The sequence below is a fragment of the Chiloscyllium punctatum genome, chromosome 1 (assembly GCF_047496795.1).
Source record: "Chiloscyllium punctatum isolate Juve2018m chromosome 1, sChiPun1.3, whole genome shotgun sequence".
In the NCBI taxonomy this organism is placed as follows: Eukaryota; Metazoa; Chordata; class Chondrichthyes; order Orectolobiformes; family Hemiscylliidae; genus Chiloscyllium; species Chiloscyllium punctatum.
In genome coordinates this window covers 161609908-161634461 of record NC_092739.1, presented here as the reverse complement: position 1 = coordinate 161634461, position 24554 = coordinate 161609908, and the positions used below count along the sequence as shown (strand labels likewise).

General features: G+C 42.8%; 1 protein-coding gene across 1 annotated transcript in view; it reads left to right on the top strand.

Annotated features, from left to right (window-relative positions):
• The window catches only part of sema4f (sema domain, immunoglobulin domain (Ig), transmembrane domain (TM) and short cytoplasmic domain, (semaphorin) 4F), a 251129-nt gene that overhangs the window by 190843 nt on the left and 35732 nt on the right, over nucleotides 1-24554 (top strand). Inside the window, exons 8-9 of the mRNA XM_072577811.1 lie at nucleotides 6166-6347; nucleotides 14598-14742. Coding sequence (XP_072433912.1) covers nucleotides 6166-6347; nucleotides 14598-14742 — 327 coding nt within the window. The remainder of the gene's footprint in view (nucleotides 1-6165; nucleotides 6348-14597; nucleotides 14743-24554) is intronic.

Genomic DNA, 24554 nt, shown 5'->3' with positions numbered 1-24554 from the left:
TGGCTGCTCTTCTGAGGTAGCAGCAAGTGTAAACAGAGTCAATTTGAAGGAAGACTGGCTTTTGTGATGGTCTGGGTTGTGTTCATATCTCTAAGTTCTTGCGGTTTTGGGCACAGCAGTTTCCATACCAAGCTGTGATGCAGGATGCCTTCTATGGTCCATCTATAAAAATTGGTAAGAGTCATTGCGGATATGCTGAATTTCCTTAGCCTCCCGAGGAGTCATAGAGCCATAGTGATGTACAGCATGGAAACAGACCATTCAGTCCAACCCGCCCATGCCGACCAGATATCCCAACCCAATCGCGTCCCACCTGCCAGCACCCGGCACATATCCCTCCAAACCCTTCCTATTCATATACCCATCCAGATGCTTTTTAAATGTTGCAATTGTACCAGCATCCACCACTTCCTCTGGCAGCTCATTCCATACACGTACCACCCTCTGAGTGAAAAGGTTGCCCCTTAGTTCTCTTTTATATCTTTCCCCTCTCACCCTAAACCTATGCCCGCTAGTTCTGGACTCCCTGACTCCAAGGAAAAGACTTTGTCTATTTACCCAATGCATGCCTCTCACACTTTTGTAAATGTCTATAAGGCCACCCCTCAGCCTCCAACGCTTCAGGGAAAACAGCCCCAGACTATTCAGCGTCTCCCTGTAGCTCAAATTCTCCAACCCTGGCAACATCCTTGTAAATCTTTTCTGAACCCTTTCAAGTTTCACAACATCTTTCTGATAGGAAGGAGACCAGAATTGCATGCAATATTCCAACAGTGGCCTAACCAATGTCCTGTACAGCCACAACATGACCTCCCAACTCTGTACTCAATACTCTGGCCAATAAAGGTAAGCATACCAAACATCTTCACTATCCTATGACTCCACTATGACCTGTGACTCCACTTTCAAGGAGCTATGAACCTGCACTCCAAGGTCTCTTTGTTCAGCAACACTCCCTAGGACCTTACCATTAAGTGTATAGGTCCTGCTAAGATTTGCTTTCCCAAACTTTAGCACCTCGCGTTTATCTGAATTAAACTCCATCTGCCACTTCTCAGCCCATTGGCCCATCTGGTCAAGATCCTGTTGTAATCTGAGGTAACCCTCTTCACTGTCCACTACATTTCCAATTTTGGTGTTATCTGCAAGCTTACTAACTGTACCTCTTATGCTCGCAACCCAATCATTTTGTAAATGATGAAAAGTAGAGGGCCCAGCACCGATCCTTGTGGCACTTCACAGGCCTCCAGTGTGAAAAACAACCCTCCACCACCACCCTCTGTCTTCTACCTTTGAGCCAGTTCTGTATCCGAATGGCTAGTTCTCCCTGTATTCCATGAGATCTAGAGCTGAAAATGTGTTGCTGGAAAAGTGCAGCAGGTCAGGCAGCATCCAAGGAACACGAGAATCGGGGTTTCAGGCATCAGCCCTTCTTCAGGAAGGGCATCTGCAGTCCTCACTTTCTCCTTCCATGAGATCTAACCTTGCTAACCAGTCTCCCATGGGGAACCTTGTCGAACGCTTTACTGAAGTCCATATAGATCACATCTACCACTCTGCCCTCATCAATCTTCTTTGTTACTTCTTCAAAACAGTCAATCAAGTTTGTGAGACATGATTTCCCAAACACAAAGGCATGTTGACTATCCTGAATCAGTACTTGCTTTTCCAAATATGTGTACATCCTGTCCCTCATAATTCTCTATCGGGGTAATCCAAATTGGAGGACTGGAAAAATTTCTGGCTGTACCAGCTGCTCCTTTTTTGAGGTGCTGAAGGTGATTTCCTTGAATTCCAGGAGCAGCAATTACTGTTTTAAATGTTGCATTGTTTTTTGAGGTTGAGGAAGTAGAGGCATTGTTGTGTTTTCTTGACTGTAGCATCAACATGGATGGACTTGGATAGAACTTGAAGCTCTCAACCCCCTCCACCTCAACATCACTGATACAGACAGAGAGGCATGTCCTCCACTCTGCTTCCTGAAGTCAATAACCAGCTCCTTCATTTTGCTGATATTGAGAGAGATATTGTTAGCTTTGCACCATGCCACCAGGCTATCTTTTTCCTATACTCTGTCTCATCGTTGTTTGATATCAAATATGGTGGTATTGTCAGCAAATTTGTAAATGGAGTTGGGGTTGAATTTGGCCACGCAGTTATGAGTGTATAAGGAGCAATGTAAGGAGTTGTGTACAACCGTTGCGGGGCATTGGTGTTGAGGATTTTCGTAGAGGTAGTGTTGTCACCTATCCTTACTGAGTGCTGTCTGCAGGTAAGGAAGTTGAAGATCCAGTTGCATGGGGGGAAGCAGAGATTGAGGTCTCGGAGCTTGGAGATGATAGATTAGAACTATTGTGTTAAAAGTGGAGCTCACATTAATAGATAGGAACCTGACATGGGTGTCCTTGTCATCCACATGTTCCAGGATCAGTGTAGGGTAACAGAGATGGCGTCTGCTGTGGACCTGTTCTGACAGTATGTGAATTTTAGTGGATTAAGGAAGTCTGGGAGGCTGGAGTTGCTGTGTGCCATTGCTAAGCTCTTGAAGCACCTCATATTGATGGATGTCAGAGCCACTGAGCAGCAGTCATTAAGCACATTGCCTGATGTTTTATTGGGGACTAGGATGATAGTGATCTTCCCTATATCTTATAATTTAAGAGACCTGAGAGGCAGAAAGGCTGGGAAGGAGAGATAGAGAGAGAGAGAGAGAGCAGGAGCCAGCAAGAGGAGTTGGGAGAGGGATTTAGGTAGTAGAGTGGAGGGAAGGATGGGCAAAAGGTGGTGTGGGAGAACGAGGATGGCTGCAGAGACTGGGAAGCTTTACGAGATACGAGAAGAGAGTCAGACAAAAAAAAAGTGAGAGACCAAAGAAGAGAGTGAGACCAGTACAAATGCAAACCTGTCAACAAAGGAACATGTCACTAATTACAAGTTAGGAAAATGTAAAATCACTGAGGTGATGGCTTACATTCAAATGAAGGTGGAATGGAACCTGCGTTCAAGGGCCATTATGGTGATATTAGCTAGTGCTAGGCTCACAGACAGATGACTGCAGGAAATTCTTCTATATGAAGGTGAACAGCTAAAACTCATGGTCCACATTGGTCTTCACAACAGAAAGGAGGGAATGTGTGGTCGTGCAACCATAATACAGGGAGCTAGGTAGAAAATTAGCAAACAGGATCTTTGAAATATTAATCTTTGGGTTACTCCCAGTATTGTACTGAATTGAATTGAATTGAATTTATTGTCATGTGTACTGAGGCACAGTGAAAAGCTTTGTTTTGTGAGCAATACAGACAGATCACAGAGTTAAGTAGCATAGATAGTAAATAATAGGTAAACAGAGGCAAAAATAAAAACATTATGTTATATGCATTTAGATACAGAACCTTCAAATTTTTTGAATGCTTTTTAAATTTGAATCTTATCTGTTAGTTGCTTGTTCTGCACACCAGTCAAACTGGTCCTTAAAGCCTGCCATATGGATTTACTTTCAACCAGTCACTTCCAATTGATATTGTCCAATTCTTGCCTAATTCAGTTACAGTTGGCCTTCCCCTAAATTAACCTTCATCCAAGGTCCACTCTTGTCCTTATTCATAAGTATCTGAAAACTAATGGAATAATGATTACTATTCCCAAAATGCTCCCCCCACTAAAACTTGGCCGGGCTCATTTCCCAATACCTAGTATGGCCCCCCTCCCTCATTGGACTATCCACATATTGTTTCAAACAAACCCTGCTGGATACACCTATCAAATTTCTCCCTGTCTAAACCCCTGGCATTAAGGGAGTCCCAGTCAATATGGGGGAAGTTAAAATCACCCACCACAACAAACCTGTTATTTTCACATCTTTCCAGAATCTGACTATGTATTTCGTCTCAAGTTCCTGCTGGCAGCTGCGAAGTCCAGTACAATCACAGCATTCTGATTGCATCCTTCCTATTTCTGAGCTCTACCCATAATGCTTTGCTGCAATATCCCTTCAGGATGTCCTCCTTTGACACAGCTGTGATATGCTCCCGAACCAGTAATGCAACTCCTCCATCCCTTTTGCTTCTTCGTCTGTTTCGCCTTAAGCATTGATATCGTTGAACATTAAGCTGCCAGTCCTGTCCCTCTTTCAATCATGTCCCTGTCATAGCAACAATATCATAATTACATATATTAATCCAGGCTCTTAAATTAATCTCTCATACCTCTTATTCTTCTTGCATTAAAACAAATACAATCCAAGCCTCCAGTTCTGCTGAGCTCAGGAACCTCTCCCTGACTGCTCTTCCTCTTAGCTATGTTTGCCTTAGACTCAAGCTCTTCCCCAGCTTCCACACTTACTGACCTGTTGCTCTGGTCCCTTAGAGAGAGAAGCCAGGGGAATTGTAATAGAGAACAAAGAAATGGCAAAATAATTGATCACAAGTTTTGGTTCTGTCTTCACAAAGGTGGACATACATAATCTCCAGGATTTGTTAGGGAACCAAAAGTCTCGTGAGAGGGTGGAGCTGAAGGAAATCCGTATTAGTAAGGAAGTGATGCTGGGGAAATTAATGAAGTTAAAGGCTGACAAGTCACTAGAGCTTGATAATCCAAAATATTAAAGGAGCTTGGAGGATTTGAGCTACAGGGAGAGGCTGAATATGTTTGGGCTGTTTTCCCTGGAGCGTCGGAGGCTGAGGGGTGACCTTATAGAGGTTTACAAAATTATGAGGGGCATGGATAGGATAAATAGACAAAGTCTTTTCCCTGGGGTGGGGGAGTCCAGAACTAGAGGGCATAGGTTCAGGGTGAGAGGGGAAAGATATAAAAGGGACCTACGGGGCAACCTTTTCACACAGAGGGTGGTACGTGTATGGAATGAGCTGCCAGAGGAAGTGATGGAGGCTGGTACAATTGCAGCATTTAAAAGGCATCTGGATGGGTATATGAATAGGAAGGGTTTTGAGGGATATAGGCGAAGTGCTGGCAAATGGGACTTGATTTTGTTGGGACATCTGGTCAGCATAGACGAGTTGGACCGAAGGGTCTGTTTCCGTGCTGTGCATCTCTACGTCTCTAAGTAGCTTTGGAAATATTGTCAATGAAAGTATCCAGGGTGATACAGTAGGAATTAGGAAGGTAAATGGTATGTTATGTGTGGTACATACCAAATGGTATATTTACCTTTATTGCATGAGAATTTTGAATGTCTTACTGCAGTTACCCAGGGCCTTGTTGAGACAACACCTGGAGTATTACATGCAGTTTTGGATTCCCTGCCTCAGAAAGACAGTGCAGCTGAGGCTCTTGCCTCAGAGGGAGTGCGGTGGAGGCTGAGGTTGGGAGGACTGTTCCAGGAGGAGAGACCGATTCGACCGGATTTGTATTCACTAGAGTTTAAAAGATTTGAAACATATAAAATTCTAACAAACAAGCAGGGAGGATGTTTTCCCTGGTTGGGAACTCTAGAACCAGGGGACCCAATCTCAGGAGACCATTTAGGACTGAGATGAGGAAACATCTCAGTCCTAGTAATTTTCTACCACAAAGTCTGTGAATATATTCAAGAAAGAGATAGATATTTGTTTTGAATTTTAAAGGTATCAAGAAGTTTTTATTCATTAAAGGTGAGGAAGGCATCACCGGCTAGTCAAGCAATTATTACCTATCTCAGGGGTCAGTTGAGAGTCAGCCACATTGCTGTGGGTCTGGAGTCACATAGAGTCTCGACCAGGTAAGAATGGCAGTTTCCTCCCTGAAAGCACATTGTTGAATGAGATGGGTTTTTTTTGACAATCAGCAATAGATTCATTATCATCATTAGACTCTTAATTTCTTTACTGAATTCAAATCCCACCATCTGCTGTGGCTGGATTTGAACCCGGGTCCCCAGAACGTTACCTGGGTCTCTGGACGAACAGTCCAGCAATGGTGCCACAGTGGGAAATTTAATGAAGTTAAAGGGTGACAAGTCACCAGGGCCTGTTAGTCCAGAGTACTAAAGGATACAGCCCTGGGAACACTGGATAAATTGGTGATATGAAGAGAAAGCATATTGAGTTAGAATATTAGTGACGAATAGTGGAGCAGGGCTGAAGGGCTTACTCCTGTTTCTAGTTTCTATGTTTCTCTTTCTATGTGTTATGACATGGTGCGCTAACCTATTATTCCTTTATTTAGGGAGATATCGGTGGTCAAAAAACACTCCAGAAGAAATGGACCTCCTTTCTCAAAGCCCGTTTGGTGTGCTCTGATGAGAACAATGAGATGTTTTTTGATAAGATTCATGATGTTTTTACTCTTCAGTCTGACAAGAATGACAAGAGTTCCACTGTTTTCTATGGAGTCTTTTCCACGAGATGGTAAGTCAGCTAATTTGGATAGAACAGTATACTTCTGTTTTCCATTCTTAATTTGCAGTTTACTGGCCAATTTCTGTTGTCACAAAGGCCTTTGCTAACATATGAATATATGGGTAATTCATAATGAATCTAGATGGTAAAATTTGGTGAACAGCGCTCCCTTTGAAAAACCATCAACACTAAGTTCACATCACTGCACCACATGCATTTCTTCGACTCAGTCCATTCCATAGTGAACTGTTCTCTCTCCTTCAACCTATGAGAACAAATAAAGAGAAATTGGCTTGGATTTTCACGTTAAAGGTAAGACATTAATCCAAGATGGAGGAGGTAATCCAAAGATGGAGGATGGGAAAAATTTCTGGCTGTAACAGCTGCTCCTTTTTTTTGAGGTATTTTAGGTGCTGGAGGTGATTTCCTCGAATTGCAGGAGCAGCAATTACTGTTTTATATGGTGTTGCATTGTTTTGGAACTTTGGGAAAAAAAAGTCAAAACAACAGCAGTTTTAAAAGGGAGAAGAGCAGACAAAGGAAGCACACGGTGAGGACAGTGCAGGAGAGAGAGAGAGAAATATTGGTACAGTTACTACTTTTACTGTTTTGAATTCACGTATCACTGGACATCGGAGTGCGTCTGGGAAAATTAACAAACAGTGAAATTCACAACAAATCTTGGAGGAACCTGTTTGGGCGAAGTTCACAGCACAGAATCAGATAAGTTAACTGTTGTTTTAAGTGTGTCCAATAGAAAGGCTGCAGTAGTGAGTGGAGTGGGTTCTTTCTTGATTGTATGTTTTTGGAGCTATGTCTCTTGATTAAATTAAAATATAAGCCATAACTATTAATTTAACCTGGGGCAGTGTTTGTAGAGGAATAAGATGGTGTTATTTCCTGGGTCTGTAGAATGTGAAGGAGGAAAAATGGCCTTTAATAGAGTGATATGTACTTCTTGTCAGATGTGGGAGTGTAAAGAGAGTTTAAGGGTTACTGCGGATTATATCTGCCATAAATGCTGTTGGATGCGAATCTTATCAGATCAAGTGGATCAGTTGGAGAGACAAATAGAAGCGATGAGGAATTTGCAGCAGCAACAGTATGTGATGGATGGCAGTTATAGGAAGGCGGAAAGTCTCAGATACAGTCACAGAGATGGGTTAACTCCAGGAAGGGTAAGAGAGGTAGGCAGCGAGTGCAGGAGTGTTTTGTGGATATACCCATATCAAACAGGTATGCTGTTTTGGAAAATGTAGGGGGTGATGGATTCTCAGGGGAACGTAGCACGAAAGCCAGGTTTTTGGTATTGAGACTGGCTCTAATGCAACGAGAGGTATGTCGGGTTCCAAGAGATCAATTGTGTTGGGAGATTCTGCAGTACAGACAGACGTTTCTGTGGGCAGCAGAGAAAAACGAGAATGGTGTGTTGCTTCCCTGGTGCCAGGCTCAAGGATGTCTCAGAGAGGGTGCAGAATGTTCTCACGGGGGAGAGGGGCGAGCAATAGGTCATTGTCCACATTGGAACCAACGACATAGGAAGGGAAAAGGTTGAGACTCTGAAGGGAGATTACAGAGAGTTAGGCAGAAATTTAAAAAGGAGGTCCCCGAGAGTAGTAATATCTGGATTTCTCCCAGTGCTACGAGCTAGTGAGGGCAGGAATAGGAGGATAGAGCAGATGAATGCATGGCTGAGGAGCTGGGGTATGGGAGAAGGATTCACATTTTTGGATCATTGAATCTCTTTTGGGGTAGAAGTTATCTTTATAAGAAGGACGGATTGCACCTAAATTGGAAGGGGACTAATATACTGGCAGGGAAATTTGCTAGAGCTGCTCGGGAGGATTTAAACTAATCAGGTGAGGGGGTGGGACCCAGGGAGATAGTGAGGAAAGAGATCAATCTGAGACTGGTACAGTTGAGAACAGAAGCGTATCAGTCAGGTCAGGTAGGGACAAGGTAGGACTAATAAATTAAACTGCATTTATTTCAATGCAAGGGGCCTAACAGGGAAGGCAGATGAACTCCGGGCATGGTTAGGAACATGGGACTGGGATATCATAGCAATTACGGAAACATGGCTCAGGGATGGACAGGACTGGCAGCTTAATGTTCCAGGATACAAATGCTGCAGGAAGGATAGAAAGGGAGGCAAGAAAGGAGGGCAAATGGTATTTTTGATAAGCTGGCATTACAGCTGTGCTGAGGGAGGATATTCCCAGAAACACATCCAGGGAAGTTACTTGGGTGGAACTGAGAAATAAGGATGATCACCTTATTGGGATTGTATTGTAGACCCCTGAATAGTCAGAGGGAAATTGAGAAACAAACTTGTAAGGAGATCTCAGCTATCTGTAAGAATAATAAGGTGGTTATGGTAGGGGACTTTAACTTTCCAAACATAGACTGGGACTGCCATAGTGTTTAGTAAATGTGTACAAGACAATTTTCTGATTCAGTATGTGGATGTACCTACTCGAGAAGGTGCAAAATTTGACCTACTCTTGGGAAATAAGGCAGGGCAGGTGACTGAGGTGTCAGTGGGGGAGCACTTTGGGGCCAGTGACCATAATTCTATTAGATTTAAAATAATGATGGAAAAGGATAGACCAGATCTGAAAGTTGAAGTTCTAAATTGGAGAAAGGCCAATTTTGACGGTATTAGGCAAGAACTTTCGAAAGCTGATTGAGGCAGATGTTTGCAGGTAAAGGGACGGCTGGAAAATGGGAAGCCTTCAGAAATGAGATAACAAGAATCCAGAGAAAGTATAATCCTGTCAGGGTGAAAGGGAAGGCTGGTAGGTATAAGGAATGCTGGATGACTAAAGAAATTGAGGGTTTGGTTAAGAAAAAGAAGGAAGCATCTGTAAGGTATAGACAGCATAGATCGAGTGAATCATTTTGGGAAAGCAAATCTTATCAGGACTTATACACTTAATGGTAAGGTCCTAGGGAGTGTTGCTGAACAAAGAGACCTTGGAGTGCTCCTTGAAAGTGGAGTTGCAGGTAGATAGGATAGTGAAGAAGGTGTTTGGTATGCTTTCCTTTATTGGTCAGAGTATTGAGTACAGGAGTTGAGAGGTCATGTTGTGGCTGTACACGACATTGGTTTGGCCGCTGTTGGAATATTGCGGCAATTCTAGTCTTCCTATCGGAAAGATTTTGTGAAACTTGAAAGGGTTCAGAAAAGACTTACAAGGATGTTGCCAGGGTTGGAGGATTTGAGCGATAGGGAGAGGCTGAACAGGCTGGGGCTGTTTTCCCTGGAGCGTCAGAGGCTGAGGGGTAACCTTCTAGAGGTTTACAAAATTATGAGCAGCAGGGATAGGGTAAATAGGCAATGTCTTTTCCCTGGGGTCAGGGAGTCCAGAACTAGAGGGCATAGGTTTAGGGTGAGTGGGGAAAGATATAAAAGAGACCTACAGGGCAACTTTTTCATACAGAGGGTGGTATATGTATGGAATGAGCTGCCAGAAGAAATGGTGGAGGCTGGTACAATTGCAACATTTAAGAGGCATTTGGATGGGTATATGAATAGGAAGGGTTTGGAGGGATATGGGCTGGGTGCTGGCAGGTGGGACTAGATTGGGTTGGGATATCTGGTCAGCATGGACGGGTTGGACCGAAGGGTCTGTTTCCATGCTATACATCTCTATGACTGTATTTGCTGACGTAGTACACCCACCTTTGGAAAAGGTAGGCACAGTGGCTTAGTGATTAGTACTGCTGCCTCGCATTGCCAGGGACCTGGGTTCGATTCCAGCCTGTTTGCATGGCGTTTGCACATTCTCCCCGTGTCTGCGTGGGTTTCCTCCGGGTGCTCCGGTTTCCTCCCACAGTCCAAAGATGTGCGGGTCAGGTGAATTGGCCATGCTAAATTGCCCGTAGTGATAGGTGTGATAGTCGGGAGTAGGTTAATGGGTCTGGGTGGGTTATTCTTCAGACAGAGTTGGTGTGGATTTGTTGGGCCGAAGGGCCTGTTTCCGCACTGTAGAGAATCTAATCTAAAAAATGCTTCAGAAATCATAATGTGCATTCATCCTAATATTTTTGCAATATTTGTCCCTCTAGCCCTCACATCTGCTTAGCCTCTCCATCCACTGCCCAGTCATGTCTAACCTACTTCCACTCGCACTTCATGCCGAGCCATGCACTCTACCCCTCCCAGACTTGTGCCCCACCTGTCATTTTTAAATATTCTTCGCGTCTACCAGTTTTCCTTCCTGAAGGACATTGTGAACCAGATGGGTCTTTTCCTGACAATCTTTTCGTAGTCATCATTGGATTCTTAATTCCAGATTTCACCATGATGGGATTTGAACTCGGGTTCCCAGCATATTGTCTGGGTCTCTGAATTAACAGTCGAGTGATAATACCATTAGGCCACAACTCCCCACTTTCAGAAAGCTGTGGTTTCGTTGCCTCTTCCTTTACTGTAATACCCTACAGGTCATTCTGCTATAGCGTGTATTTCATTCAGGCAAATTTGATGTAATGTGATTGACAAATTAGGGACACTTTCTAAATTTAAAACGTGTGTTGGCAGTAACGCAATTACATCGCCAACACTTTAAGCGCTGTTTCTAAAGCGTGATTTTTTTTTCTTTAATGCGAGGTTGTGCAAGAATGTGCCCTTCGTGTTATCGAAGAACTACCTGCATTGATGGAGTCCAGATCACCAAATTAAAATGCAAACTGTCAATTTAACCACAAAGTGCATGCTAATTATCTGCTTCATCTGCATGCATAAAGAAACCTGCATGTCTAACTGCATCTGTGAGAGAGAAAAACAGAGCTAATGTTTCAATTTTGGGAGAGACCTTTTCTCAGAAATGGGCATACCCGGATGCAAGAGTTTTTAAACCAACCAGAGAAAGGACAGACTGCAACATCTCTGATAATGTAGAAGGCTGGAGCAATTAAATCACAGGGAGAAAGTGAGCACAGCAGATATTGAAATCTGAAGTCAAGACAGAAAATGTTAGAAATACTTTGCAGGTCGGGCAGCATCTGGGAGAGAGAAACAGTCAATGCTATAAGTGCAATAATTTTAGGTCAACAATTTGAAACATACATTCTGGTCCTCTTTTTACATTCCTGGCTTAAAAGCCTGCTTAATATCTGCGCACTGAACACAGATTTAAAGTGATTTGCAAAAGAAGGAAATGCAATGTAAGAGAAAACATTTTGTGGTTTGAGTCCGGCGTATAGCATGTGACATGGTGTGCAGACAGATTCAAGAGGGCATGAGATAACAATTTAAATAGAAATAATATGCAGAGTTATGGGGAAAGGGTGTGAGAATAAAGATAAATCATGAAGCTAATTTGGAGAGCTCGGTGCTGCCACAAAGGGCTCAATGGCTTCCTTCTACACTGTAACATTCTGTGACTGAATTCTGACAAATGCTCAGTGATCTTGTAAAGTATCTTTATGTTGAGTAGGCACAGTGTGCAATGGTGTCATTATATGTGTGAATGTGTCATCTTAGTGTCTGTTTTTGTCAGTGCCTCCCTAAATGTTGGAGACTTAAAATATTAAATGTTTATCTGACATGCTGCCAAACCTGCTGAAAATTTCTATCATTTTTGTTTTATATCACTGCTAAGATCTTGCAATGATGTAAGAAACTGGATACAGTGAAGGGAGAATTACGGAATTGTTTTTGTTGGAGGAGCTATGGTGAATCCACTGGTCTTCCTCACTCATGCCTAACTCATGACTTCCAGCAGTCATTTGGAAGCAATGGCTTATAATCAGATTTTATTACCAATTGAACATTTCAAATGCTGCAAACAGTGGCAATTTGTTTTTGCAATTGAAAATTGCTGGCAAACCATTAAGTGTGTAATTATATGTGAGGATCTGGCTGTTTCTTGTTTTCCCAGGTGATTTCCTGCCTCAGCTCAGCGGCAGTGAATCTTTGGTATAGTGGTCTGCTATCCTGCTTGTCTGTCAGACCATAAGATGCAGAAGCAGAAGTCGTCCATTCAACCCATCAAGTCTGCTCCAACATTCAACGAGATTGTGAATGATCTGATCATCCTTACCTCCACTTTTTCTGTCTTTTCCCCATAACCATTAAGAATCTATCTCAACTTTGAATATACTTAATGATCCAACACCAACAGCACTCTGCGGTGAAGCATTCCACAGATTTACAATTCGCTAAGAGAACATATTTCTCCTCATCTCTGTCTTAAATGTGATTTTTAACTCTTGATCTCTCATTCTTGAGATTATACTGGTGCTTCGATGTTTTCCCAAACCACCATTTTGCTTCTATCCTATCAAGTCCCTCAAGAATCTTGTATGTTTCAATAAGGTTTATTCTTCTATATTCCAACAAGTACAGGCCTGGTCTACTTCACAACTACCCAATCTACTCAACTAAATTCTCCATCCCAGCCTTTTCTTTTTAATAATCACTCATGGGACGTGGAAATTGCTGACTGGACCAGTTTTTATTGGCTGTCCCTAGTAGTTACCGTTGAGAGGTTGGTAGCAAACTGCCTTCCTGAACTGCTGCAAAAAATAAACAACAATACAGCACAGGTATAGGCCCTGCAGCCCAACAAGCCTGCACTGACATATCGATACTAAATCTGTCTTCACTTACAGGATCCATATTCCTCTATTCCCTTCCTATCCATGTATTCGTCCAGACGTTTCTTGAACACTTCTGTTGTGTCTGTTTCCAACTGCTCCTCTGGCAGAGCGTTCCAGGCACTCTCCACCACTGCAGTCCATTTGGTGCTGATAAAGCCACAATGCTGCAGAGGAGTTCCAGGATTTTGACTCCGTGAAGGAATGGCTATATATTTCGCCGTCAAGATGGTGAAGGGCTTGGAGGAGGACGTTGCGGGTGGTGGTGTTCCTATGTATCTGCTGCCCTTATCCTTTCAGGTGGAAGTAGTTGTGGGTTTGAAAGGTGCTGTCTAAAGACTTCGGTCTAAATATTTGAGTTGGGGTAGTGGGAAACAGGTGTTGTAACTGCTTCTGTGTGCCAAACCCATGGAAGAGACAGTCACTGATCTGGGATTTTTGCAGAGTCGCCCCCTTAATTTGACATGAAAACAAGATTTCCTAATTAATGGGAAAACCATTTAGTTAGTTACTACAGGGAGACTGACTGTGGGCGGCACGGTGGCACAGTGGTTAGCACTGCTGCCTCGCAGCGCTGGAGACCCGGGTTCAATTCCCGCCTCAGGCGACTGACTGTGTGGAGTTTGCACGTTCTCCCCGTGTCTGCGTGGGTTTTCTCCGGGTGCTCCGGTTTCCTCCCACACTCCAAAGATGTGCAGGTCAGGTGAATTGGCCATGCTAAATTGCCCGTAGTGTTAGGTAAGGGGTAGATGTAGATGTAGATGTAGGGGTATGGGTGGGTTACGCTTCGGCGGGGCGGTGTGGACTTGTTGGGCCGGAGGGCCTGTTTCCACACTGTAAGTAATCTAATCTAATCTTCAGCATTCAGTCCCACTACAGACACTCAGTGGCAGCAGTGTGTACTATCAATTAGATGCACTGCAGAAATTCACCAAAGATCCTCAGACAGCACCTTCCCAACCCACGATGGCTTCAATCTAGAAGAACAAAGGCAGCAGATACATGGGAACACCACCCCCTGCAAATTCCCTCCAAGCCACTCACCATCCTGACTTGGAAATATATTGCTATTCCTTAAGTGTTGCTGGATCAAAATTCTGGAATTCCCTTCCCGAGGATAATAGACAATAGACAATAGATGCAGGAGTAGGCCATTCAGCCCTTCGAGCCTGCACCGCCATTCAATATGATCATGGCTGATCATTCCCAATCAGTATCCTGTTCCAGCCTTATCTCCATAACCCTTGACTCCACTATCTTTAAGAGCTCTATCCAATTCTTTCTTAAATGAATCCAGAGACTGGGCCTCCACTGCCCTCTGGGGATATTGTGGAATGTAACATGTGGACTGCAATGGTTCAAGAAGGCAACTCACCCCCACCTTCTCAGGGGCAACTAGGGACGGGCAAGAAATGCAGGCCCAGCAGGCAACACCCACAAGAGAATGAAAGAAAGAAACTCTCAGATGTCTTTGACATAGTTATTGGTCGATCTCCTTGACGTGGGTTGCGCTGATGTTTCTTTTTATTTAGGCGAATAGTGGAAACTCTAAGGGGAGTATATTTTTAACATAATAATCATGTTATTTAGAATAAAAGCTGTAGAGTGTATTAAAAACTTATTCATGTTTCTTCTGTCTGACTCCATCTCCAGGGACAACCAGGACGTTTCTGCAGTGTGCGCTTACAGCATCACAAATGTGCAGAAAGCTTTCGATGGGCAATATATGGAGTATAAAAGAGAGTCTGACAAATGGGGCATTTACCGAGGTGAAATCCCGGATCCCCGTCCTGGCACAGTAAGTGGGGTATCAATTAAAGCAAGTGATTTCTACCCATTGCAATGAAGGGATTTACTTTACAATAAGGAAACAGCTGGATGAAACATCTCAAGTGTTAGATCTGGTGTGGGGATTAAAGCACCTGGGATTAGGGATAGTGTATTGAGCTGAATAGAAAACTGTTTGGCAGACAGTAAACAAAGAATAGGAATAAGGGGGTATTTTTCCAAGTGGCAGGCAGTGACTAAATGGGTATCACCGGGATCTGTTCTAGGACCGCTTCAGAATATACATTATTGATGTGGATGAGGGAACTAAAAGTAATGTCGGCAGATTTGCAGATGACGCAAAGTTGGATGGGAGGATGAGCTGTGAGGAGGATACAGAGACTTCATGTGGTTTGAATAAACTGTATGGACAAATGTATGGCAGATGCAGTGTATAATGTGAATATTTGAGAGGTGATCCACTTTACTGGCATGAACAAGAAGGCGGATTGCTATCTGAATGGCTATAAATTTAAGAAAGGTGATTGTGCAGCAAGACCAGGGTGTCGTTATACACCAGCGACTGAAGCTGACACACAGGTGTCACACACAGGCAGTGAAGAAGGTGTGTTGACCTTCATAGTGGCAGGATACAAATAGAGGTGCAGGGGTGTCTTGCTGCAATTGTATAGGGACTTGGTGAGACCACAGCTGGAATACTGTGTGTAGTTTTGGCCACCTTATCTGAGGAAGAATATTCTTGCTAGAGCGGGAGTAATGGTTTGTCAGACTTATTCTTGGGAATGGCAGGACTAATGTGTGAGAAGAGGTTGCATTGGTTAGGATCATATTCACTAGAGTTCGGAAGAAAGGGAAGAGGGGGGAGCGGGGGAATCTCATAGAAGTGTATAAAATTTTAACAAGACCACACAGGGTAAATGCAGGGAGGATGTTCCCAAACAATGCGGAGTCTAGGATAAGGCGTCACATTCTTAATGATACAGAGCAAACGTGATTGAGGTGAGAAGAAATTTCTTCACTTTGAGAGTGGTGAGCCTTTGACTCTCACCACAGCAGGCAGTTAAGGCTAAAACATTGAATGTTTTCAAGAAGTAGTCAGATATAGCACTAAAGGGATCAAAGGATATGGGAGAAGAATGAGAGGGAGAAGTGCAACAGGGTATTGATTTAGGTGATCAATGAAAGGCAGTGCAGACTCAAAGGGCTGAATGGCTTACTCCAGCTCCTATTTTCTGTGTTTCTAAGGCACACAGGACAGAAAACTAAGGATTGATAATTTGTGGTGACTGCTGCTGAAAGGGCATGTCCCCCTCTAAGTTGAATAGCCTGCTCATTCTTAGGTATAGATTCTTGAAGGATGCAGACTTGCAACACCATAGAACACACATGGAACTCCATTCCAGCAACAGAAATTTTTCAGTACAGTAGGACCAATATCCTTCTTGAGTATTTGCTCGTGCTATTGATAGGGGTTTACACTAATTTGGCAAAGGGACAGAGCATTATATCATCAAACTTAGACACAAGGAAGCATGTCAAGGCTGGCTGGTATTAATTTTAATGCCTTGCAAGTAAGGCAGATGAATTGAAAGTGCTGATTAGTACAATGGGGCATGAGGTAATTGCTATCATGGAGACATGACAAGCTGCAAGTCAGGCAGCTCAATATTCCAGGATATAGAATCTTAGGTGAGATAATCTTAGGTGGTGATGTAATATTGATCAAGGAGTGATTACTGAAATAAGGAGAGATGACATTTTACGAAGTACAGCAATAAGGAGAGATGATACCTTTGAAGGTTCCTCACTTAAGGCTATAAGACCTTGAAGCAGAAGTCAATAATTTGGCACATTGAGTCTGTTCTACCAGTCAATGCAATCATGGTTGATTTGATAATCCTCGCCTATCCCCATAAGTGATGATTTCCTTACTAATGACAGATTTGTCTGTCTGAGTCTTGAATACATATTACAACACAATGGCAGAATGGCATAGATTTGTATCGAAAAATTCTATGATTCTAATTCCAGAAAGTTAGTACCCTCTTTACTATCTTAAATGGGCAACCCTTACTCAAATATTTTACTTTCTGGTTCTTGACTCCCCTCCAAGGGGATACAATCTCTCCTCAATTACCTATTAAACCTCTCAGAAGCTGGTATGTCGAAGAGTGTGGTGCTGGAAAAGCACAGCTGGTCAGGCAGTGTCCGAGGAGCAGGGGAGTCAACGTTTCGAGCATCAACTCTTCATTCCTGATGCTCGAAATCTCCAAATCATAAATGCATAAGAAAAGCCCTCCGTGCTCAAAATAATAGTGAACCTTCTTTGGACTGCTCCCAGTGCCAGTATAGCTTTCCTTAAGGATGGCAACCAAAACAATATTTTGGGTGTGGTCTGACATAGTGCCATGAGTGGTTTTAGCAAGTCCTTCACATTTTTTATACTCCATTTTCTTTTAAATAAAGGCTAAGTGTATTCCGTCTCTATTACCTGTTGAACATTGTTGCTAGCTCTTTGTATTCACGCACAAGACTCCCAAATCCCTCTGTGGTGCAGTATTGTGTGCTCTTTTTTTTTCCCATGTATATTCTATCTGCCAAGGTTTTTGTCACTCAATCAACTTGCTGTATCCCTTTTTAGACTCTTTGAGTTATCCTCACTACTTTCTTTTTCACCTATTTCTGTGCCATCCACAAACTTGGAAGTGGTACATTACTTTGCTCATCCAAGTCGTTAATATGTATAGTAACTAATTATGCCCCCTGCAGTAATCCCTGTGGCTCTCCACTTGTAATAGATTTGAAATAGAAAAGAGGAAATCCTTAGTCTACAGGATGGTCAGATAGTCAGAAGAGTAGCAAATGATATTAAACTCTGAGAAGTGTGAAAGGAAGCATTTTTGGGAAGACAGAACAAGACAACAGATTGTACAGTGAATGGTGGGACCTTCAGAAATACAGAGGATCAAAGAGACTTTGGTGTTCATGTCCATACACCCAGAAAGCAAGAACGTTGTAGAAAGTAAGGGAGTAAATTACAAGGTCCCCTGCAGAAACAGTTATATCATCTATAACTATGAGTGAGGTGCCTAATGATTGGAATGTGGCGAATACAAAGAGCAAAGAACAATATGGCACACAAACAGGCCCTTCAGCCCTCCAAGCCTGCACCAGCAGATTCTGTCCTTAGTTGCTCAAACTGTCTTCACTTACAGGATCCATGTCCCTCTATTCCCTTCCTATTCATGTATTGGTCCAGGTGCTTCTTGAATGCTGCTATTGTGTCTGCTTCCACCACCACCTCTGGCAACAAGTTCCAGGCACTCGTCACTCTTTGTGTGAAAGACCTGTCTCGCGCATCTCCCACCCACCCCATATCCCACCCCACACCTTGAACCTGTGTCCCCTAGTAATTGAGCTGAAAATGTGTTGCTGGAAAAATGCAGCAGGTCAGGCAGCATCCAAGGAGCAGGAGAATCGACGTTTCGGGCATGAGCCCTTCTTCAGGCTCATTCCTGAAGAAGGGCTCATGCCCGAAACATCGATTCTCCTGCTCCTTGGATGCTGCCTGACCTGCTGCGCTTTTCTAGCAATACATTTTCAGCTCTGATCTCCAGCATCTGCAGTCCTCACTTTCCCCTAGTAATTGACCCCTCTACCCTGGGACAAAGCCTCATTCTTTCCACTCTATCCATGCTATTCACAACCTTATAAACTTCTATCAGGTTGCCCCTCAACCTCGTACATTCCAGTGAAAACAAATCCAGTCTATCCAACCTTTCTCCATAGCTAAAATCCCCAAAGTCCTAGTAAATCTTTTTTGTACCCTCTCCAAAGAATCCACATCCTTCTGGTAGTGTGGTGACCACAATTGTATACAATATTCCAAGTGTGGTCTGCTACATCTCTTAAACAGTGGAACAACGTTGGATGTTCTCCAGGCCTCTGGGACCTCACCAGTGGCCAAAAAAAAAGATATCTGTCAGTGCTCTGGCAAATTGTTCTCTAGCTTCCCTCTAGCTTCTGGGATAGATCCCGTCAGGATCTTTTTAGTCTTTTTAGACTCCATCGAGACCCAGGATTTCTTAAGATGCATAACACCTTTTGTAATAGCAACTTGGCTTAGAGATTTGACACTCCTTCCCTGAGATTATGCTCTGCCGATTCCTTCTCTTTGGTGAATACCAACACAAAGTATTCATTTAGGACCTCACCTACTACCTCTTCTGGCTCCACACATAGACTGCCCCCTTTGTTCTTTAGTGGGCCAACCCTTTCCCTGGCCACCCTCTTGCTTGTTATATCTGTTTTTTAAAAAAAGCCTTGGGATTTGCCTTAATCCTGTTTGCTAATGCATTTTCATGACTTCTTTTCGCCTTTCTAATTACTTATTCAAGTTCTTTGCTACCTTCCGACATACCTCAAAGGTTTTGTCAGTTCTCATCCTCCTCAACTGTACGTATGTTTCGTTTTTCTTTTTGACCAAAGTCCTAACCTCACAGGTTGTTCAAAGATTTTGTAACTTGCCATACCTATCCTTTCTTTTCGCAGGAATGTGCCGCTCCTGAACTCTTATCAACTGCCATTTGGAATGCTCCCATATGTCCAATGTGGATTTACCCTCATTTTGCCTCCAATCAAAATTTGCCAGTTCCTGCCTAATGTTGTTGTGGTTCGCCTGCCCCCAGTTTAACTCCTTCACCCGAGGACAGCTGTTATTCCTATCCATGAGTATCTTAAAACTCATGGTATTATGATGACTACTCCCGAAATGCTTCCCCATTGAAACTTCACTCACCTGGCCGGGCTTATTTCACAAACCCAGGTCCAACATAACCCCTTCCCTGGTTGGACTGTTTACATACTGTGTCAAGAAACCCTCCTGAATGGTCCTTACAAATTCGGCCCCATCCAAGCCCCTAGCACAAAGTGAGTACTAGTCAATTTAGGGGAAGTTAAAATCACCCACCACAACACTCCTGCTGGTTTTACGTCTTTCCAAAATCTGTCTCCATATTCATTCCTTTATCTCCTGCTTTTGGGAGGCCTGTAGTATACCCCCAGCATTGTCATATCATCTTTCCTGTTTGAGTTCTACCCATAATGCCTCGCTGCATGAGTCCTCTGACGTATCCTCCCTCAGTACAGCTGTGAGATACTCTTTTACCAGTAATGAAAACTCCTCCACTCCTTTTACATCCCCTTCTATCACACCTGAAACATCTAATTCCTGGGACATTAAGCTGTCAGTCCTTGGTTTAAGAAGGGTTGTAAGGAGAAACTGGGGAGCTATAGACTGAGAGGAAAATCGTGTCTCAGAAACTTGATGGAGGTCTTTGAGAAAGTTGTGAAGAAGATTAAGGGCAGAGCAAGCCTTTTACAAGGTTCTGCATATAATTAGTAAAGTTAGGTCACATGGGATTCAGGGTGAGATTGCCAATTGGCTTAACAGCAGGAGACACAGAGTGATGACAGAGGGTTGCATTTCAGGCTGGAGACCTGTTACCAGCAGGGAGTGGCTCTGGGTCCTCTTTTGTTTATCATTTATATGAATACTTTAGCTGAGAATATAGAAGGCATGGTTAGTAAGTTTGCAGATGACACCAAAATTGGTGGCATAGTAGACGGTGAAGAAGGTTTTCTAAGATTACAAAGTGATCTTGATCAAATGGGTCAGTGGTTGAAAAATGGCAGATGGAGTTCAATCTGGATAACTGTGTGGTGTTACATTTTGGTATGACAAATAGGGACAGGATTTATACAATTAGTGATAGAGCCTTGGGTAGTGTTGTAGAATAGAGGGACTTAAGGGTTCAGGTCCATAATTATTTGAAGTTTGCATCACATTATAGACAGAGTAGTTAAAAAGGCAATTAGCACGCTTGCCTTTGTTGTTCAGTCCTTTGCGTATAGGAATTGGGAAGACATGTAAGGTTGAAGAGGACATTGGGTATGCCTCTTCTGAAGTACTGTGTTGAATTCTGGTTGCCCATTTAGAGGAAGGATATTATTAAACTAGAGAGGGTTCAGAAGAGATTTAGCAGAATATTGGTGAATATGGAACGTTTGAGTATAAAGAAAGGCTGGGACTTCTTTCACTGGAGCATTGGAGGTTGAGAGGTAACCTTATAAAATGTTATAGCATAATGAGGGATATAGATTGAGTTAGTGTCTTTTCCGTAGGATGGGGGAGTTTCAAATCTAGGGGACATATTTTTAAAGTGAGAAGAGAGGAATTTGAAAAAGACAAGGGCAAATTTTGTACCCAGGGTAGTTTGCATGTAGAATTAATCTTCCTGAGGAAATGGTGTATGTGAGCTCGGTAACAACGTTTAAAAGCCGTTTGGATAAGTACATGAATAGGAAAGGTTTTGCGGGATATGGGCCAGGAGCAGGCAGGGGGGACTAATTTAGTTTGGGATTATGTTTGACATGGACTGGTTGGACCGAGGGTTCTGTTTCCATGCTGAATGACGCTGTGACGCTATGACAGGTAGTTAAGGTGGTTAAGAAGCCATATAGAATATTTGCTTTTATTAATTGAAGTATTGACTACAAGAGCAGGGAAGCTATGTTAAAGCTATGTATATTATTAGTTAGGCCACAGCAGCAGTACTGTGTGCAGTTCTGGGCACTACACTATTGAATGGATATGATTACATTAGAATGGGATGTTGCCAGGGCTGTGGCAATTCAGCTATGAAGAGAAATTAGATAGACTGGGATTGTTTGCTTTCGAACAGGGTAGGAAAGATCACCGGACCCGAAACGTTAACTCTGAATTCTGTTCACATGCTGCCAGACCTGCTGGGCTCTTCTAGCAACTTCTGTTTTTGTTTCTGATTTACAGCATCCACAGTTCTTTTGGTTTTTTATTAAAGCTGAGGGAGGGTCTGATTGAGGTATACAAAGTTCCGAGGCGTGTAGAGAGAGAAATATTTCCTTTAGCAGAGGGATCAATAACCGGGGTTTAGTTTAAAGAAAGGGGCAGAAGGTTTAGAGGATCTTTAAGAAAATAATTTTTCAGCTATGTCATGGTAGTTATCTGGAACTCACCCCCTAAAAGGGTGTTAGAGGTGGAAACTAACATAATCTCTCAGAAGTATTTAGATGAACACTTGAAATGCCATAGCATACAAGGCAATGGACCAAGTACTGTCAGATGTGACTAGAGTAGCTAGTGTTTATTGATATGCACTGACACAATTGGCCAAAGGGCCCTTTTCCATGCTGTAAAATTCTATGATCATATGAGACAGCAGGCTGAGAAAAGAAAAAGCTTTTTCTGGGGATGTGGTTAGACAAGATGCAAACCTTCCTGCCAACGGTAAAAAACACCAGATAGCATCATGTTACTGGAAGTTACATCAAAGTTGTCGACTTTTAAAGAACAACGTCTTGCAAAAACAAACTGTTACAAAGATTTGTGGTCAGGATTAATTTCCGTTTGGTTCATTGTTTTCTATTTGTTTCAGTTAGAGAGCTGAAAACATTGTTATTGGAGGGGGATTGAATGGATTTTTATCAGTAGATATACAGTCATACTCATATACAAAAATAATGTAATAGGGTTGGCCATTTAATCTTGCTGCTATTCAGGATTATCATAGCTAATGTTTTGAATTTCAGACTTCCATCTCTCCCCAGTGGCCTTTGATTTCCTTACCTAGAAATAATCTACTTAACACTGCCTCAAAATTATTAATTAATCCATCTCCATCACCTTCTGAGGTTGCAAAACTCTCTGAGAGAAAAAAAAACTGTCCTAAAAGGGTAACTTTCAATTTTAAAACATTGCCCCTACTTCTGGATTTATCCACAAGAGTAAACATCTTTTCCACATTCACCTTATTAAGAATGTGGAGGATCTAATAAATTTTGATCAAACCTTCTGATTTCTGTTGAAATCAAACTCAGTCTATCCAATCTTTCCTCATAAGACATCCCACTCATTCCAGATATCAATCTGGCAAACCTCCTCTGAATCACTTTCACTGTATTTGCATCTTTCCTTCAATAAGGAGATAAAAGGCTGCACCCAAAATTTGAAATGTAGTTTCACCTAAATAACTGAAGGTGAACTCATTTGTTCAGTTTCTCTCATGATAAAGGCTAGTATCCCATTAACCTTTCTGCTGTATCTGCGAAATAATATTTTGTGACTCATGAGGAAGCAATGAAATTGTCCCTGGACTGATAATCCGAACCCCAAAGTTCTGTTGATTGTCATAAAGACCATCTGATAATGCCCTTTATGGAAGCAAGCTTGTCATCCTACTGCTAACCTGGCCTATATGAGATTCCAGATCCACAGCAATGAAGATCCTAGAATCATGTAGCATGAAAATTGACTCTTAACTGCACCCTGATAATTAAGGCTAGGTAGTAAATGTTAGCCTAACCAATGATGACCACATTGAACAAATAATTTTTTTAAAAGTACACTAATCACTCTGCACCTCTGGGTTGCTGTTCAGGCTGGTTGGAAGAATACTGTAGTCTTCTGGGTTTTTTTTGAATGTATTGTTTGGAAAGGGAGTTCAAAATGACCTGGAGCTCAGTTTCTGAATGAGCATGCACACAAGTGTAACCTATGTTTTGAATGTCTCTGTCTGAGGCTGGGTGGAATGATTTATGATCAGTGGCAAGATTCTGGAGATTCACGTCTCGGAGCCTTCACTGAGCAGGTGGAGACAGTATGCATCATTGCAATGCGACCTTACTTCCAATATACTAGCTCAGCCTTCAGATGACTGAGGAAAAGTGTATTTTAGGGCTAGGATCTCAAACCCAAAGCTCAAATCATGGTTTTCCTGGCAGTGATGCTGCAGCTCTCCTATATGCTTTGGTGAATCAAACAATCTCCAGCAGATACCTCAAAACACAAGTAATTGTACTTTCCCATGATTGTCCTCATCCAAGAAGGGCAGTTCAATAGCAATGTCCTCTCTCAAGCCAACTGTCCAGCTTTGAGGTGCTAATACACTCAAAACCAGTTCTATTGGACAGGACTTGGTATCCATATGCCTGACACCTGCACTCCAAAACAACTATTTGGACTTCAGTCATGGCAGAAGACTCCCCCCAGAAAGTCAGCAGAATCATTTTAGGGATGTCCTCAAAACATTCCTGAAAAGACCAAACATTCCCACTGACTCCTGGGAGTCCCAGGCTTGTGACTGACCAAACTCAAGAAGGCTCATACAGGAGAGCACTGAGCACTTGGAGAATTTTTTTAGGAACATGGAGAAATGAAGTTAAGGCATGTGAGGGAGTGTACATGCGTCCAAATCCAATCTTTATCCAACCCTTCAATCAAAGTGAGTTCGTGTCTGCAGGTCATGAACTCATGATCATTTCAGAGCCCATTATCAAACTGGAGTGGATGCGACTAATCCTTGATCCTGAGGGACAGCCGAAGGGATGGATTACTGAATATTTGCGTGAGGGTGTTGACTTCGTGTCAGCAGAGATATGGCATGACATTAACTAGCATGACTGGTTAGTGGTGCAGTGGTTATGATACTAGACTAATAATCCAGACATCTGATTGAATGAAGCAAAATCAGAAGCTGCTGGAAAAACTCAGCAGGTCTGGCAGCATCTGTGGAGAGAATCAGAGTTAACATTTCAGGTTGTGTCACCCTGCCTGAGAGCTGAGGAAGTTCTGCGGGGTTCAGAGGAACGGTCACTTTACCTGAAATGTTAACTCTGATTTCTCTTCACAGATACTGCTAGACCTGCTGTGCTGTTCCAGAAGCTTCTGATTGACAGCACCAGCAGTGCTTTCGGTTTTTGTCTGAATGAATGCTCCTGAAACAT